At 38.9% G+C, this 19385-nt stretch overlaps 1 protein-coding gene across 3 annotated transcripts in view; it reads left to right on the top strand.

Moving 5' to 3' along the window:
* The first annotated feature begins 202 nt into the window (after positions 1-202).
* The window catches only part of TRMT11 (tRNA methyltransferase 11 homolog), a 63815-nt gene continuing 44632 nt past the window's right edge, over positions 203-19385 (top strand). For 2 of the 3 annotated variants that reach the window (XM_004011138.6, XM_060419202.1), the window contains exons 1-7: positions 203-296; positions 10151-10216; positions 11988-12061; positions 16819-16900; positions 17004-17096; positions 17392-17526; positions 18266-18422. In XM_004011138.6, the coding sequence (XP_004011187.1) occupies positions 225-296; positions 10151-10216; positions 11988-12061; positions 16819-16900; positions 17004-17096; positions 17392-17526; positions 18266-18422 (679 nt within the window). In that variant the 5' untranslated portion in view covers positions 203-224. Of the gene's footprint in view, positions 297-460; positions 567-10150; positions 10217-11987; positions 12062-16818; positions 16901-17003; positions 17097-17391; positions 17527-18265; positions 18423-19385 lie in introns of all 3 variants that reach the window. The other variant, XM_042253205.2, reaches the window with a different exon arrangement.

Raw genomic sequence — 19385 nt, 5'->3', positions numbered from 1 at the left:
CAAGCTCCTAGCACAAGGTGGCCTCAACCAGCGCGCACCTAGTACGGGAGGAAGCCTTCCCAGCAGCCGCAGGGTTCAAATTCTAACAGCTGGGAAACTCCGGACAGTGCTCGGCTTGCCGTACTTCCGCTTCCGGCTCAGACTCCGCCCCAGCGGAAGTGGTGTGTGGGGGAAGAAAACGGTGAGACACTCTGGACCGCGCAGGCGTGTTGTGGGTTGCTGCGATGGCGCCGCCGGGTATCTTGAACAGGTATCTTCTGCTGATGGCACAGGAGCACCTGGAGTTCCGCCTTCCGGTGAGCCCGCAGTGCCGTTCACTGCTTCTGGCGGGAGAGGACGGCGCGGTGGGGATTGATGTGCGGGTGGAGGCGACTCGCGCAGTCTGAGCCCGATGGGATTGCGGGTCTGTGCTTGTCGGGGAAATGACTCGTCCCCTCCAATCCTTCGGCCCCTGAGACAGGTCTGAGCCCCGAGGAGGATGTGAGAGAGAAGTCCGAAACAGCTTCTCATCCTCGCTAAGCATATTTATTCATTCTTCTGTCCTTGTGCCTGTTACCCGGAGTTAGGTAGGTGAAATGGCAACCTACTCCAGTATTCTCGCCTAGAGAATCCCGTGGACAGAGGAGCCTGGTGGGCTGCTGTCCATAGAGTCGCACAGAGTCGGACACGACTGAAGCGACTTAGCATGCATGTATGCATTGGAGAAGGAAATGGCAACCCACTCCAATATTCTTGCCTGGAGAATCCCAGGAACAGAAGAGCCTGGACTATGGGGTCGCACAGAGTCGGACACGACTGAAGCGACTTAGCATGCATGCATGCATTGGAGAAGGAAATGGCAACCCACTCCAGTATTCTTGCCTGAAGAATCCCAGGGACAGAGGAGTCTGGTGGGCTGCCGTCCGTGGGGTCGCAAAGAGTCGGACACGACTGAAGCGACTTAGCAGCAGCAGCAGCAGCAGGTAGGTGAGTATGACCGGTCCTCTTCCTACTGGAGCTCTTCGTCTATGGGAAAATAGAGACAGCGGACAGAAATGCTTCGGGAAGTATCTTAAGTATCGAATATGCGGCTCAAATTTCATGGGGTTTGGAGTAGTGGTGGTGAATGTGGGTGCTGGGATTGAATGATGAAAAGTTGGGAAATTTTTACTTATTCATTCAAGAAAGATTTTCAGAATACATGTAATAGAATGTACTGGACGCTGGGGATATAACGACGGCAGAGTTTCTGTCTTCACGGAGTTTACCGTTTAGGCTAAAGGGTGACCAGATGCATAAACAGAGCATTATGAAATAACTTTGGTAAGTGCAGTGATAGACACGCAGTGAAATACCAGCTGGAAAGTGAAAGTGAAGTCGCTCAGTCGTATCCAACTCTTTGCGACCTCGTGGACTGTAGCCCACCAGGCTCCTCCGTCCATGGGATTCTCCAGGCAAGAATACTGGAGTGGGGTGCCATTTCCTTCTCCAGGGAATCTTCCTGACCCAGGGATTGAACCCAGGTCTCCCTCATTGCAGGCAGACACTTTAACCTCTGAGCCACCAGGGAAGCATATGGAAGGAAAATCTGAGGGGTGGGGGATGCTGGCCATTGAGATGGCTTTCAGGAAGGTATAACACCTGAACTGTAACTTAAAAGATTAGTAGAAGTTAGCTAGGCCAGGGAAAGACACAAGTAAATTAGAATTACGAGCTATTCATTATTACTGGATTACCAAATACGTAGCAAAGCATGACAGGAGAGCGGGAGAGAGGGATTGTTGTAGTGTCTTAAGTCGTGTCCGACTCTTTAGTGACCCCATGGACTCTAGCCCACCAGGCTCCTCTGTCCATGGGATTTCCCAGGCAAGAATACTGGAGTGCATAGCCATTTCCTTCTCCATGGGATCTTCCCAACCCAGGGATTGAACCTGTGTCTCCTGTATTGGCAGGCAAATTCTTTATCACTGAGCCACCAGCGAAGCCTGGAAGAGACGGGTCAGTTCAGTTCAGTCACTCAGTAGTGTCCAACTCTTTGCGACCCCATGGATTGCAGCATACCAGGCTTGCCTCTCCATCACAAATTCCTGGAGCTTGCTCAAAGTCATGTCCATTGCATCAGTGATGCCGTCCAACAGTCTCATCCTCTGGCATCCCCTTCTCCTGCCTTCAGTCTTTACCAGCATCAGGGTCTTTTCCAATGAGTCAGTTCTTCATATCAGGTGGCCAAAATATTGGAGAGAAGGGTAGGGTTCGTAAAATGCAAAGCCTTAAATACTCTGGAACTTAGAAGGAGATTTTATTGAAGAATTTTAAGTAAGGAAGTGACAAAATCAGACTAAAAAAAAAAATCACTTTGGAAGCAGTACAGAGGATGGATTTCAGGGTAATCAGGAGCTAGGAGTTGAGTCTGTTGGAATAGTCCACAGACTATTTCTTCAGGTAAGAAAGCCTGAATTAGGGCAAGGAATAAGATGACCGTTTATATTGGGACAATATTTAGGTGATAAAATCATCAGGGCTTGATGATGAGGGTTGACGGTTAGATGATTGGTTGAAGGTGGGGGGAAGAGGGATCAATCAAAGATGAGTCCTGGGATGGATATCAAGGTGTTTCCGTTTAAAATAGCACAGGCAGAAGTAAGTTTTAAACTTTGGTTATGCTGAATTTGAGATGCTTGTGTAACACCAAACAGACATGACAAGGCAGTGAATATGAGTATGCATGGATCTTAATAGAGCTGCATGGGCTGGTAACTAGCATTTAGAAGTCTTGTAGAAGAGAGAACGAAATTATTCAGAGAAAGCATAGCCTCAAAAAGAGCAGTAGGCCAAATACAGCATTGGAAGCATTGATATTAAGGGGAAGTGGGAAAAGAAGGTCCTGAGGAAGACAGGCAAGCGTCAGAATAGGAAGAGAGTTGTTCTTGTTGTTCGGTCGCCAAGTTGTGTCCTACTCTTTGCGACCCCATTAACTGCAGCACTCTAGGCTTCTCGGTCCTTCACTCTTTCCTGGAATTTGCTCAGACTCATATCCATTAAGCCAGTGCTGCCCTCCAGCCGTCTCATCCTCTGTCACCTCCTTCTCTTCTTGCCTTCAATTTTTGCAGTGTCAGGGTCTTTTCCAGTGAGTCGACTCTTCATATCAGGTGGCCAAAGTATTGGAGCTTCGGCATCAGTCCTTCCAGTGTATTCAGGGTTGATTTCTTTTAGGATTGACTGGTTTGCTCTTCTTGCAGTCCAGGGGACTCTCGAGTCTTCTCCAGCACCACAGTTCGAAAGCATTAATTCTTCAGCGCTTAGCCTTTGTGGTCCAACTCTCACATCCATAAATGACTACTGGAAAAACCATAGCTTTGACTGTATGGACCTTGGTCGGCGAATTAATGTCTCTGTTTTTTAATATGAGACCAAAGAAATCAAGAGGATAAAGCTTTAGGGTTTTTCTAGAGTGGTTGTGTAGTTTTAGGGGAGAAATAGATTACTTGGTTTAGTGATCACCAGAAAATGAGAAAGCAGACTTAGACTGCTCTTAACACAAGAATGGAAAGTAAGAGATTGGTTAACAGTTTGAGGGAGACCTAGAGTTGAGGGAGAATCCTTTTCCCTGTTGGAGAAATTGGTGTGTTTGAAGGCTGGAGGGAAGGGGAAAGTGGGTATAAGGACACAACTGGAGGTGTTGGCCTTTCCATAGGAGGGAGCTTGGGCAGAGGAGACTTAGGGCAGGTGTGGGTAGTTGCCTGAAGGGCTATTTTCTAGGTAATGAATGAGTCAAGGTACTTTCTTGAAAGATAGAGGACCAAGCAGTTGAATGGAGAAATTGAGAAAACTTTGAAATAATCATTGAGAGCAAAGAGGGAGCTGATAAGCTAAACAATTGAGTAGAGAGGAACTCGGGTGATAGAGTGATGTGGAAAACTCAGCTGGGGTGAAGAGCACATATTTGTAATTGTGCCAGGATTCTGTGATTCTCTTCAGTTGTGTTCAGTCCGCTGGCCTTATGAGTTTCCAAGAAGACTGCTGCGTTGATTCAGGACTAATGTGTTGCTGAGCAGGTGCACTGGTAAGATGAGGTGCAAGGGCATAGAGTCTCATGGAGGAAGTAATATTCTAATTAGATCTTAATTGATAAGGAAGATACTCTGGGGATGAAGAGGACTCAAGAGCCCACTTCACTGAGAAAGCAAGTGTAGAGGCCCAGAGGGGTGATGGTTTATGGTGGTTTGGGTGTGGGTTGTATGGGGAAGGAGGATGAAGTAGCAGACAGTGAGGCTAGAGAGGTGGCTAGAATCCAGATTCTGCAGTGTTTTGAAACTGTTGGAAGTAATTTGGATTTTATTTTAGATTATGGAGAACCACTGGCTTTTTTTTCTTTTTTAATTTCCTTTTTAAGCCAAGAAGTAACAAACATTTTCCCTTTCTAAATCATGAAGTGACTAGCTGTCATTTGTGTTTTAAAAAGATAACTCTGGAGTACCAGAGAAGGGATACCACTTAGAATCCTCTAGGATTCTAATGCACCAGGGTGGAAACTAGCGAGAAGCCAAGGAGGGTGAGTGCCTATAGTCAGGTAATGCGGGGAGAATGGAGTGGTTAGGCTGCAGTCTTAGAAATAGCATCCCTAGTAGTTGCTGATTTTTTAACCTATTTCTTCGTTCTTAAGTTCTTCTCAGTATCTTTCCTTTGTGCCAGTTCCATCTCCCCAAAGCTCGGTGGTCTTTTCTGTGTCCATTGTCCTGAGGCTGAAACTCTGGTCTGGCGTTTAAAGCCTGCCACTGCACGATTGTCTTCTGTGCCCTCCCACGGCCTCTGGCCACCGACAGCGCAGCCAGACACCCTTCCCTGTCATTCCCACCATCTTGTTTGCGTCTTTCCTGCACCACTCTTCAGACTATTGATTTTATATAGTCAGTATTCATTTAGATTTGCCAACATACTCGTTTATTTTAGATTTCATGATTTTTTTTACTTGATTCTTTTTCAGATGTGCAGTTTCTTTTTTTTTAATCCTCTGCCCAAGTTCTTAATTTTGTCTTTTATCCTCTTCAATATAGAAAGCACTGTTATGTTAAAATATGTAATTGATAAAAGGGGTCCTGTGGGTCAGTTTCTTTCATGTATTGTTTCTCTTGCTTCTTTTTCATATGTGTGCTGGGTGTTTTTAAAATACATGCCAGATATATTTGAAAATTTATTTAAAAAAAGAAGTGAATGCTGGGATGATGATGCAAATGCTCTTGAAGATAGGAGCATTAACACTCCAGGATCGCTTGAACTCATTTTCAGGCCTTGAGTTCTGTCTCTGCTCTGATTTGCACGAGCTTGATAATATGCATAGCTCTGGGGGATTCCAGTCTGACCGGAGAGGTTTTATCAAAGTTTCTTTCGTTCCCATTGTTGGCCCTGTGCTCTTTTTTGTTCTTCTGGCTCCGTTAAGCTGTCCACCTTCACCGCTACTCTTGGATTTGATATATTTCCCAGGGAAAGAGTGACTATACCTTGAGATTTCTGTCCTGTCCTGGATCTTGATTTGGTAATTCTTGTAATCTCTCATGCCTTCAAGTAGAGGTCATTCATTTTTTTTTTTTTTTTAAATTCTTCTCAACAGGAGGCTTAATCTGAGTTAACCTGAATTAGATTTGAATTGAATTGCCATCACTGAAAGTTCTCTTTCTGTATAGATTCTCCTTGTGTTTCAGGGCTTGAAGTGAGTTTCCATTGACAGTTTTCTTCTAAAACTGAAGCAATCTTTTCTTCCTTTGTACTCTAGTGTATTATTATGGTGTTTTTCCTTTTTTTTTTTTTTTTTTGCTTCTTTAAGGGCATTCACTGTTCTACACCTCACATTTCAGTTACTAGGTTAAATGTTAGTTCTACTAGACCCTAGCTCCCTCAGGGTCTTTACACAGCTCAATGTATCTTTATACAGCTCAGTGCCTTGCCTATATCAGTCATTTAATAAATATTGAATTGAGTGAAATAGGATCTCTTTGGGGAAGGCAATCAAAAGGACGCTTTTGGACCCATCTACTATGTTAGAGGGCTTCCCAGATGGCACCGTGGTAAAGAACCTGCCTGCCAATGCAGGAGGCACAAGAGATGTGAGTTTGACCCCTGGATGGCAAAGATCCCCTGGAGAAGGCAGTGGCAACCCACTCAAGTATTCTTGCCTGAACAATTCTATGGACAGAGGAGCCTGGCAGGCTACAGTCCATGGGGTGGCAGAGAGTTGGATTTGACTGTGCGATGCGTGTGTGTGCACACACACATTGTTAGAACTGCTAGACAGGAAAGCTCTAATGAGTAGCTGCCTATGTGATTTAAAGTAAAAGATTAAGAGTGAAAATATGGTTCTGGTTCTGCCTCTGTGCAGTTAATCAGGCCAGTTTTAGTTGGCAGCTGCCTTACTGTACTAAAAGTAAAGTTCAGACACCTGGATTTTACTGCTGGTTATGAAGCAAACTAAATGGATGAGAAAGTGAGTGGCTAAAAGAACTGCAAAGCTCGTGTGAATTAATGCATCAGGTATGCCCCAGATCATGCCACATTTTTGTATCCAGTGTCTAAATTCTTTGTTCCTGATGTAAAAAGATTCTCAACTGAAAAGAAAATTTGCCATATGATGAATAAAAATTTTGTTTTGCTTTTTCCAAGTAGGTTGATGTGGTAGTTTTAATACATGTTTTGCTTTTCAGTTCAAAACATGGATTATCACATTTACTCTGACTTTTAAGTCATCTCTTAGATTTTGGGTAATGGTGCTAATCCTATGCCATAAAATTTCGAATAATCCTCAACTTTTTTTTTTTAAACGCTTAGAACCTTTGTGCTTTAACCTGTTGCTCATTTCTAACTGTATTCCAAGAGTAGCAAACTTTCATATTTTGAAAGTATGTTATGAATGTATGAATTCATATTCATAATATGCTTTAATAAGGAGTGAACAATAATCATTCTTGGCCAAGAAACTTAATCTATAACTTCATTTTTCTTTTAAGTAGTATAATTGTCAGTCTTGCTTGCTTTCTTGACTCACTGAGCTTTAAGGACAGTGTTGTGGTGATCACTGTCTTGATTCCTTCAGTTACAGCCTAGGTTCTTTGCTCTTTTCACTACAGATCTCCTTAACCTTTTGAGATAGCTGATTCCTTTTTCATTGATGAGGGAACTGGGAGTCGAGGGAGTTAAGGTTCTTGTATAAAATCACATAGCTGCTTATTTGGAAGAACTGGAAACCAAACTGTGGCCCGCCTCCAAGGTTGAATGATGCCTCCTGTTTAAATTTGTGTCACCTGTGTTGCAAAATAACTATTGGACCTGATAGTCTGTGCTAGTTCTTACTCTGTCCATATGATTCAAGTGAATGCAGCACCTTCTAGTACCTGGGATTAAAAAAAAAAAAGATTTGTTGCACAGACAAAAGGAGAAAAGATAAGGCACTAGTTGGGCAAACCTCCCATTCTTCTTGGTCTTGAGGTGGAGGGCTTTCCTAGCTGGGTATACTTTCTCCCAGGGTGACCAGGGCTCATGGTGGGCTTGATGTTAATTCTTCCTTCCCCTGCCTTAGAGGAAAGGGGATTGTAGGCACCCTCTCATTAGCTTTCATCCTGTGTAAGACCTACCCAGCGGAGTGAGAGTCTAACTGCTTTATGTTATTTGAGGAAGATAAAATTTGTTAGCAGTATGAATTAGAAAGTTTGTATCCTCATCTTGTGTTTACCAATACTAAGTATTTGCTTCATAGGCCATATGCACTATCTGAACAGATTTCAACTTTGCATACTTGATGTTTTTAAAGTAGCTGTTGTATTCTCCTTCTAGTTCTGAAATTTTATCCAGAAAGGATAAAAAGTACCATCAGTTCAGTTCAGTCGCTCAGTCGTGTCCGACTCTTTGTGACCCCATGAATCGCAGCACGCCAGGCCTCCCTGTCCATCACCAACTCCCGGAGTTCACTCAGACTTACGTCCATCGAGTCCGTGATGCCATCCAGCCATCTCATCCTCTGTCATCCCCTTTTCCTCCTGCCCCCAATCGCTCCCAGCATCAGAGTCTTTTCCAATGAGTGAACTCTTTGCATGAGGTGGCCAAAGTACTGGATTTCAGCTTTGGCGTCATTCCTTCCAAAGAACACCCAGGACTGATCTCCTTTAGAATGGACTGGTTGGATCTCCTTGCAGTCCAAGGGACTCTCAAGGGTCTTCTCCAACACCACAGTTCAAAAGCATCAATTCTTCAGCGCTCAGCTTTCTTCACAGTCCAACTCTCGCATGCATACATGACCACTGGAAAACCATAGCCTTGATTAGACGGACCTTTGTTGGCAAAGTAATGTCTCTGCTTTTGAATATGCTATCTAGGTTGGTCACAGTTTATTGTGATCCACACAGTCAAAGGCTTTGGCATAGTCAATAAAGCAGAAATAGATGTTTTCTGGAACTCTCTTGCTTTTTCAATGATCCAGCGGATGTTGGCAATTTTATCTCTGGTTCCTCTGCCTTTTCTAAAACCAGCTTGAACATCTGGAAGTTCATGATTCACGTATTGCTGAAGCCTGGCTTGTACTTATTCAATTAATCTATAGTTATGGTCCCTAATAATCACCTTTCTTTTTTTGTAATTCAACATATGTTTATTCATCTAATTAACTGGACAAGACAGCAAACTTAGTCTGTAAAGTATTCTCTTCTGACATTTGGTAAAATTCTATTATTGGTCTTTGTTAATCATAAATTAATACATAACTAATGATTTTATTTTCTAGAGAAAGAATAGTTCCAAATACAGCTTGTAAATATACATTAAAAATAATTTTCTATCCAAGTAATCAAAAAATTAAAACAAGTGCTATGTTTCATATATTTAATGAGTTAAAAACAGTACAACATCCAGTTGAACAGCAGTGAAGGCAAATTGATACTCTCACCTTATAATGTAGAACAATTCTTCAAGAAAGTATTTTGCCCATATGTACTTTTAAGAAGCCATACAACTTTCCACATCTCTGGGTGTAATATCATTGTTTATTGCATCTCTTTTTTTTTTTTTTTTTAATTTTATCTTTTTACTTTACAATACTGTATTGGTTCTGCCATACATTGCCATGAATCCACCACAGGTGTACATGAGTTCCCAACCCTGAACCCCCCTCCCATCACCCTCCCCATATCATCTCTCTGGGTCTTCCCAGTGCACCAGCCCCAAGCATCCTGTATCCTGTATCGAACCTAGACTAGCGATTCGTTTCTTACATGATAGTATACATGTTTCAATGCCATTCTCCCACATCATCCCACCCTCTCCCTCTCCCACAGAGTCCGAAAGTCTGTTCTTTACATCTGTGTCTCTTTTGCTGCCTCACATATAGGGTTATCATTTCCATCTTTCTAAATTCCATATATATGTGTTAATATACTGTATTGGTGTTTTTCTTTCTGGCTTACTTTACTCTGTATAATCGGCTCCAGTTTTATCCACCTCATTAGAACTGATTCAAATGTATTCTTTTTAATGGCTGAGTAATACTCCATTGTGTCGTACCAGAGCTTTCTTATCCATTCGTCTGCTGATGGACATCTAGGTTATTGCATCTCTATCTTAAAGAAACAATCTAAAATTTGGAAAAAGCCGGATATTTATGAAAATGAGTATTTAGCCTTGTTTTAAACTGATAAAATTTTGAAAACACCTAAGTGTTCAACATAAAGTATATTGTTTCCTACTGAAAAATTTGTAATCCTAATGCCAAGGAGAAAAATGTTTATGCAATTAATATTTAAAGGGAAGAAGTAACAGTCCTAAACCTCATTACAAACATCTTATTTCCTTTCTGAACATCCTCAAATCATCTAATGGTTTTATTTTTATTGATCCATTGTCAGATATCATTTTTGCAATCTGCTTTTTCCTTTTCAGAAATCAGGGCATTTTCTCAAAATCTTTTGACAACTTTTTTTTTTTCTAAAATTTCTCAAAAATTGCTTCCCATGGTTGTCACTATAAAATATTTTCAGAACCCAGAGTTATAATTTGTCTGGTATTGACATTTAAGCCCTTTAGGTAGATAATCAACCCCCCTCTCTCTTTTTTTAAAAATTGTGTTAATAACTGTGTTTTATTATACTTCTAAGTTCCATGTGTTAAAATGTATTCTCTAATATTTTCAATATAGGAGATAAAGTCTTTGCTTTCACTTTTTGGAGGTCAGTTCACCAGTAGTCAGGAAACTTATGGAAAGGTAAGTTGAATTTATATTTTTTATTAGACCTATATATATAGTATCCTTAGAAATCTTAAATTTATATTTTTATAGTTACTTGTGTCTGTTTTTAAGGGCAGTTGAATAAAAAGGATATTTTGGGAAAATTTTTGTTTTGGAAAGTTAGATTTATCTCCAACTTTCACTTTGTTAGTTTTTAAATTTTACTTCTGTAGTCTACCATAATTTTTGTCTGTCCCTTTATTGAAAAGAGGACTCTCTTCTGTTGATGAGGTATAATTAGAATTTAACTGGCTTCCAGACTTACTTTGGTACTCATTTTGTAATTTGAAATTAATTACGTATGTGTGAAATTTTGAATTTATGAGCCATATATTTGGGTTTGACAGTTTATCAGTGTATTCGGGAAGTTTAAAAAATAGAAAAAAGAAATCATTCACAATTCTTCTTTGATATGACTTATAATTTGGCAATACTGCCTTCTGGTCTTTTGATATATGTTTTCCCCCCTTCGTTGTAATACTAGCAGTGAACTTCTATATCTCTTTTTCATTTGATTGCATTAATATAGTCAGTCACATACCTCTGCATAGCATTCATTACTAAAGGGCTGTATATTTTTCCATCAATTAACTCAACCATAATTTATCTAATGATTTCACTTCATTCAGCTTGCTTTAAAGTTTTTCCTAATAAAAATAATACTAAGGTTACCGTCTTTTCCCTGTTTGGGTTACTTTAAATTTTTTTGTAGGATAGTATAAAAATTAGAATCAAGACTGGGTCTGGCAGGGAGGACTTCTCATAAAAAGTGAGAGAACTTAAATTGAAAGTCCTCTGGTGTTGGACTTTTACACCTGAAGTGAGGTGAAGTGAAGTCGCTCAGTTGTGTCCGACTCTTTGCGACCCCATGGACTGTAGCCTACCGGGGTCCTCCCATGGGATTTTCCAGGCAAGAGTACTGGAGTGGGTTGCCATTTCCTTCTCCTGAGGATCTTCTCCACCTAGAGATCAAATCTGGGTCTCCCGCATTGTAGGCAGACGCTTTACCTTCTGAGCCACCAGGGAAGTGAACTTCAATTATTGATGGAGGAGGAAAAGAGAGAGTGTGTGGATATAATTGGGTGAGGGTGATGAACTGAGGTTGGGGTCCTGCTACATATTGCTGCATTCTGGCAAGTGGTTATCTGGGTGGAGCACAAAGATGCCTATAATCTTGGGTATTAAAAGCCCCTGATATACTTGGAACTTTTTTCCTTGGATAAAATAATAAATGATAATTGAATAATATACTCTAATTTTTCATCATAGTTATTGCAGCGACCCCACCCTCTTAGGTGGCCAAAGCTAGCTAGAAAAAAAAAAAAAGAGAGATGATTCAGACATATATTACTTATTAATTCAAAACAAAATAGCTGTATTATAAGAAAATATTAGCAACAATAAAAAAACTTCTGAGATTATACTTAAGGGTAAAATGTGCATTAATTCTTGGTCATAATACATATGAGCAAACATGAAATTAACCTTAAGTTTAACCTTAAATTTGCAGTAAAAAATGTTTTCATTTATGCTATCATTTTTAAAAGTATTCTGATTTTTACTGTATTGTCCTGACAGGTTACCTATTAATTAATTTTTTTCCACTATTGGAGCAGTTTTTATTTTGGTTAGTGTCAGATTAGATATTCTCACGTAAAAGTAGCAAATAAGAATTTCTTCTTACTGACTTCTTAAATAAGGTCATAAAACCACTTAGAAGTAAGTTGCATATTATTATTTCTTTCAGTCTCCTTTTTGGATTCTTAGCATTCCCTCTGAGGATATTGCCAGAAACTTAATGAAACGGACAGTGTGTGCCAAGTAAGAAAAACTTACTATGTTCTCCTGCATGAGTGTAAGCTGGACTTCTCATAACCACTCCGTTCTTTTTGCTATGTTGGCAGAAAGCAGAAGGGGTTGATGGTTGCGAGGAGCCCAGTTTAGCTTGTAGATGCGTGTGTTTGCCACTGGATGGTGGTAAGAGAACAGAGGAGAGGTACCTACTGAACCTGGATGAGAGACTCTCAGATGATGAAATGCAGAAACACGTGCTTTAGAATAATTTTTTTAAACTTCTATATTAAGCAAGCATATGGTTTAAGATGTAAATGCTATGTTATTACATAGGGAAAATGCCACATTTAATTATAGCCAAAGTATTGAAAGCCTAAAAGTGTTTTTCTTATAGATGGTTTTTAATTAGATGAACAGATTGGTGAAGTATAAGATGACAAAAAATGAAACCTACTATAAAATATGTTTTACTGTTTGATTTGTTAGTGTAGTTCTGATTATAATATCTTCATGTGAATTAATATAATGATGTCATTCTTATTTATCCTGCCTGAGTGTTTTCTGGCTTTCACCATTAGTATCTGTTCTTTCTTCCTTCTTGTTTCATTGTTGGAAAAATCTGTCTTTGCATTTGGAAATTAAACTGCATTTTCAACTAGCATTTTAAAATTGAAAAACTTATGCTATCCTTGCTTTATTTTTTTTTTTAACACTCCTCTCCATCCCCCCGAACATTTTGACAGATTTCTGAGAACTTCCTTCTTTTTGCTTGGAAATTATATTTAATAATGCAATGCAAATAAGAATTTACGTATATCTAGTTTTGTTAGTATGGTTAGCAATATTTATTGCTTTATTATTGAGTCGATTACAGCCCCCATATAATTGAGGGCAGGAGGAGAAGGGGGCAATAGAGGATGAGGTGGTTGGATGGCATCACCAAGTCAATGGACACGAGTTTGAGCAAACTCCAGGACGTGGACAGGAAAGCCTGGCGTGCTGCAGTCCATGGGGTCCCAAAGAGTAGGACACGACTTGGTGACTTAACAACAGCAATTGAAAATTAGCTGCGTTGCTAAGTCTAATCTCATAAATTGAAGCTTGTTAATGAGTTTCACTTAGTCAATAAAAATGACCAGAAAATGGAAACAGAACTAAAAAATGAGTCATTTGAATAATTATCACTGTATGTTAGCATATTAAAATTTATGGCTCTGAGAGATGTTTGAATTCCAAAGATAAATCTTATAGGCTTAAAATAGCTTATTGGGAACCAGATTTATATGCTTCCTTCATAGCTCATATCTTTGATGAATGCATTGAGTAATGGTACAGTAAATAGTTGTGTAATGCTTGTGTAACATTATGAAATAATATCCCTGGTCGCTTTTTCAGTTCAGTTCAGTTGCTCAGTTGTGTCTGACTGTGACCCCATGGACTGTAGCACGCCAGGCCTCCCTGTCCATCACCAACTCTCAGAGGTTGCTCAGACTCACGTGCACTGAGTCAGTGATGCCATCCAACCATCTCATCCTCCGTCGTCCCCTTCTCCTCCTGCCTTCAGTCTTTCCCAGCATCAGGGTCCTTTCTAGAGAGTCAGTTCTTCGCATCAGGTGGCCAAAATATTGGAGCTTCAGCATCAGTCCTTCAGGACTGATGAATATTCAGGACTGATTTCTTTTAGGATGGACTGGTTGAATCTCCTTGCAGTCCAAGGGACTCTCAAGTCTTTTCCAACACTACAGTTCAAAAGCATCAATTCTTTGGTGCTTAGCTTTTTTTATAGTCCAACTCTCACACTTGACTACTGGAAAAACCGTAGCTTTGACTATATGGACCTTTGTTGGCAAAGTAATGTCTTTGCTTTTCAGTATGCTGTCTAGGCTGGTCATAGCTTTTCTTCCAAGGAGTAAGCGTCTTTTAATTTCGTGGCTGCAGTCACCATCTACAGTGATAATGAAGCCCAAGAAAAGATAGTGTCTCACTGTTTCCGTTGTTTCACCATCTAGTTTCCATGAAGTGATGGGACTGGATACCATGATCTTAGTTTTTTGAGTTTTAAGCCAGCTTTTTCACTCTCCTCTTTCACTTCATTAAGAGGCTTTTTAGTTCCTCTTCACTTTCTGCCATAGGGGTGGTGTCATCAGCATATCTGAGGTTATTGATATTTTTCCCAGCAATCTTGATTCCAGCTTCGGCTTCATCCAGCCTGGCATTTCTCATGATGTACTCTGCATATAAGCTAAATAAGCAGGGTGACAGTATAGAACCTTGACGTACTCCTTTCCCAGTTTTGAACCAGTCTTCTTTCATGTCTGGTGCTAACTGTTCCTTCTTTACCTGTATACAGATTTCTCAGGAGGCAGGTAAGGTGGTCCGGTACTCCTGTCTCTTGAAGAATTTTCTACAGTTGTGATCCACACAGTCAAAGGCTTTAGCATAGTCAGTGAAGCAGAAGTAGATGTTTTTCTGGTGTTCTCTTGCTTTTTTGTTGCTCCAACAGATGTTGGCAGTTTGATCTTTAGTTCCTCTGCCTTTTCTAAATCCAGCTTGAACATCTGGAAGTTCTCAGTTCACATACTGTTGAAGCCTAGCTTGGAGAATTTTGAGCATTACTTTGCTAGCATGTGAGATGAGTACAGTTGTGCGGTACTTTGAACATTCTTTGGCATTGCCTTTCTTTGAATTGGAATGAAAACTGACCTTTTTCAGTCCTTTGGTCAGTGCTGAGTTTTCCAAATTTGCTGGCATATTGAGTGCAGCGCTTTCACAGCATCATCTTTTAGGATTTGAAATAGCTTAGCTGGAATTCTGTCACCTCCACTAGCTTTGTTCATCATAGTGATGCTCCCTAAGGCCCACTTGACTTCACTTTTTAGTCTGTGTATATTTTGCATAGCTGAGGTTATACCTTAAGTGATAACTAAGTAAAAGTCGTATCACTGTGGAGGCCTTCTTTCTATAATTAACAGGTAAAGGGGAATTCATTTTTAGAGGATAAAATTCCCAATCCTAATTGTAGCATTAATTATTCTTGAATAATAGACATTAGAAGTGTGTATTCAAAACTAACTTAGATTCAGATTTTTTTGTGGTAGAATAGGGATTGAAAGTTGATTTTGTTTGACTTATTTTTAACCTGCACTGTTTTCTTAGCATATTACAGAATGAAAAATATAACAAATGCCTAGGTACCTACCATGTTAAATCTCAACATTTCGGGGTAATTTGCCACAATTAAAAAAAAAACAACCACCCATTACAGAAATGATTGGTGCTTCCTGTGTACATGTCCCAGTTCTAACCCTCCTTCCTTGAAAGGACAGTTTCTTAAAGCATTGTTTGTCAGAAAGGTTTCATTATTATTGCTATAATCAGTGAAATATTTTCGATCATACTCATATTAATAAGTTGACACCCATGCTTACTTATCTAGCACCCATGGGAAATGTAGCAATCCATATAAGTTTTCTGATCTCTGAAACAGGAATCAGAATAGTGCAGTCATATATATGGAAACAGTTTACTGTGAAAATCTAAATCATAAAAGGTGTTACTCCAGTGTGCCAGTTATAATGGAAGCTTATGATGTTATATATTGAATATTTTTATTTTTCCATTTACGTATAAATTTACTGTGTTATATAAATTCTTTCTGAAAGAGCACATGGAGTATTATTTTTACTGAATCTGGGTTGTCACTCCAGCATAAGTTCCTTCATTATTACTGTATAATAGTTCATTAGGGATAATTATGCATTGAGGCATTGTCTGTGCCTTTCCTGAATGGCCTGGAGTTCTTGTCTTTTTGCATAGAGAAGTGACGTATGGATTCTGGAGTCAGATGGATTGGGGTTTGAATCCTACCTTACAAATTGCTGTATGACTTGAGAGAGTCATTTAATCTTCTTGTGCCTCAGTTTCCTCACTGGTTAAATAGATGATGATCCTGGCAGCTACCTCAGGATTCCAATGAGGAATACCTGAGTTAATATTAAATGGCCTTAAAACAGTCCCTGGTACTTTGAGTTATATTAAGCATTAGCTCTTACTTAGCTAAGTAAGAGCAGTATAATTGTAGTGGCCCTGTTTCTATAAATTCAGTACAAGGGAAAGGAGGAATTCATTTTCAAAAGAGAATATTTGCAGTCCTGAGAGCAGCATTTTTTCTAATCATGAAGTAGTTGATTTTAGAGGTACAAAACTGTAATATATAGATCAAGTTTCATTACAACTGATCCTAAAAGTGGTTTCATTGATTGCAATAAAATTTTGCTTAATCTTTTTTATTCCTTAAAATAGATATAAGCTTGAGGTTTTTTTCATAGTAAGAATTTCATATTTAAAAGTAACAATTACTAAGTGTTATCAAATATGGCTAGATATTAATGGTAACATTTTTATCCAGTCATTTTTCCTTTTATGTAGAAGACATTGGGAAAGATTGAATTTCCTGCACTTTATAACTGTTTCATTAAAAGAAGTGATTTTTATGGCATCATTTGTGTTATAGTTTAAAAAAAAATGAAATGATAATGGTGAAGACTTCAAAAAAGATCTTCACTGATAAATAATTCTTCTGTGTAAAGTTCAACATGTGTTTGTAATTTAGACTGAAGCTATATTTGTTTTCTAGATACGTATTTCTCATTTAATAGCTTAGAAACACAGGCATAATTGTTTCGGTGGAGCGAGCATAAAGAACCAATGAAAGAATTGTTATATATTACTGTATGAACTAACTCTTCTTTTACTGAGGTCAGTGCCAATCATTTATTCCCTAGGTCTATATTTGAACTGTGGGGTCATGGGAAGTGTCCAGAGGAGCTGTACAGTTCTCTTAAAAACTACCCTGTAGAGAAGATGGTACGTAGCAAATGTGGTTTTATATAAGCAGATCTGTAGATACTGTACTGTCTACATGTGTACTGTGTACAAAACTTAAAGGATTTATCTGCTTTTATTTTAGGTTCCATTTCTGCATTCAGATTCTACATATAAAATAAAGATTCACACATTTAATAAAACATTGACACAAGAAGAAAAAGTCAAACGGATAGATGTAAGTGAATTTAGCAAAAACCAAAACCTGTGGTCGCAAAGAGCTGGACACGAGTGAGCACGCATGCAGAAGCAAAGCTGAAAGGACCTATGAGATTAATGTAAAATAGTCGCCGTTGATAGATGAGAACCCCCAGTGTCTACTAAGTGCTTTTGTACCACATTGTATGCTAAGCACTTTTCATGTTTTGTCTTATTTAATGCTGATAACCAGACTTACAAGATAGAAATTATTATATAAGCACTATTTTTCCTTTTAGATATTTATATTATTTAGAGTTATTTTTATTTTTTAGGCACTTGAATTTCTGCCATTTGAAGGGAAAGTAAATTTAAAGAAGCCACAACATATATTCTCTATTTTGGAGGATTATGGTTTGGACCCAAACCACATCCCTGAAAATCCACATAATATTTATTTTGGTAGATGGGTAAGCAAGTGATCTTTTTACCTATTTTAGTTTTCTTTAAAACCTAAATGTTAGTCCTTTGAATTGGACTCCATGTAAAACTTGAAAGGAGCTGAAGAGTCAGAACTACTGTGTGAAATAAAATCAGTGGAAAATATGTGGTTGTGTGTGTGTGTATGTGTTTTTTTCCCGAGATTCTGATGAAATGCGAGAGGATTATTATAAGGTGTTATAAGGTGTGGGGCCTAGGTAGGAGGTTGTGTACCTGGAAACCTTAACCCAAAACTTGTTGGAAAGCATGAACTGCTTTTTAAATAAAAGCAGAGACAAGGCAGAGTGCTCTGACAGCAGGAACCTCATTGGTGGAGCTCTGTGATTGAGGTTTCCATTCTTAAATGAAATCACTGCAAAGCAGTTCTGCCCACTTCCCTGAGGCACTGAATGGGCAAGTGGAATCTGTGGCTTATGCTACAAGATACTGCTGTTTAGGAGAATAAAAGAGGTGGCTAGAGCTCCCTACCAGCTCCTGGAATAATTGCATTCAAATTCAATTCATATTTGCTTTGAAAAGCAGAAGTAAATGGGAACACACTAAGAAATAAAAAGTGTATGTCCGTAACTGCCTCAGTCACATTTTTATATAAAGCAGTGATTAAGTGGAAAGAAGTTATTGTCATCAAGATACTGTGGGTTTAATGTGAGTAGTTATTTTAGATCCATTTTATAGATTTATACTTATTGAAAAATATGTCTGATCTAGATTGCAGATGGGCAGAGAGAGCTTATTGAGTCATACAGTGTCAAAAAGAGACACTTTATTGGAAATACAAGCATGGATGCTGGTTTATCATTCATCATGGCCAACCATGGAAAAGTGAAAAAAAATGATATTGTATTTGATCCATTTGTTGGAACAGGTATTTTTATTTAATTGTTTCAAACTAATGTAGAAATGTTACTTGTTTATATTAGTCAAGGTCATAGTAGTATTTTAGCTAAAAGATTAAATAGAATAATTTTTTATTGATCACTAAATAAGAGACAACCACATATTTGTATAATAGTCAGTATTTGACATCTTTGCTACTTCCAAAGATAATGCTGAAAGAATTTTGTGGGCTCTGTTTTTATTTTTATTATGTTTTTTAGAATTTTGTGGGTTTTTTTTCCCAAAAGTAACCACTGAGGGGAGCAAACCATTCATTATAGAAACGTTGTAAAGCTTTACAGTTTCTTTATATAGGAAATTTCTTACTGTACTTGAATTAAAAAAACGGGAAAGCACTTGAGGAAGAAAGACTTGAGTGACAGTTTTAAAAAGTATTCATCCTTTAAAATTGGCGGTTATATACTTACATAAAAAAGTTAATGTGCCTTATCTTTGGCTTGTGGAGGTTCCTGTGTGAAGTTTGAAAATAAGAAAAGTGACTGAGTATCAGTGAACTAGAGCGTGACTGCTGAGGCTGTTCCCTGGGTTTTGTACGCCCAGGATGTGCGATTGGATGTCCTCGTAGTTAACTTTGTGTGAAAGTCCAGGGTTATTTCGCCTGAGTTTGACGACATTTTCCCGCCTCAACCCATTTTTCTTCCATCTTGCTGATGCTTATGGAGTATTCACAATTAGGTTCGCCTGACTAAATTTACTGTGTTCAGATTGTGTAGGAATAAATCCTGTGCAGTTGGAATTTCTCACTGTAGTGGTCTTTCCCTGTCAGAAACTCCTCTGAAACTCTGTAAGCAGTGATGACACAGGAGCTCCCATTTGTTGAATAGAAAACATGTCACGTACTAGCTGTGGACTCTAAGGTTACTGTCTAATTTAACTCTCTACAGCTACTGACATTGAGATATGCTACAAAATCTTCCTGAGATTAATGCAC

This window comes from Ovis aries, chromosome 8 (genome assembly GCF_016772045.2).
Source record: "Ovis aries strain OAR_USU_Benz2616 breed Rambouillet chromosome 8, ARS-UI_Ramb_v3.0, whole genome shotgun sequence".
Lineage (NCBI taxonomy): Eukaryota > Metazoa > Chordata > Mammalia > Artiodactyla > Bovidae > Ovis > Ovis aries.
The sequence above is the reverse complement of the archived record's forward strand: the minus strand, read 5'-3'. Positions and strand labels throughout refer to the sequence as shown.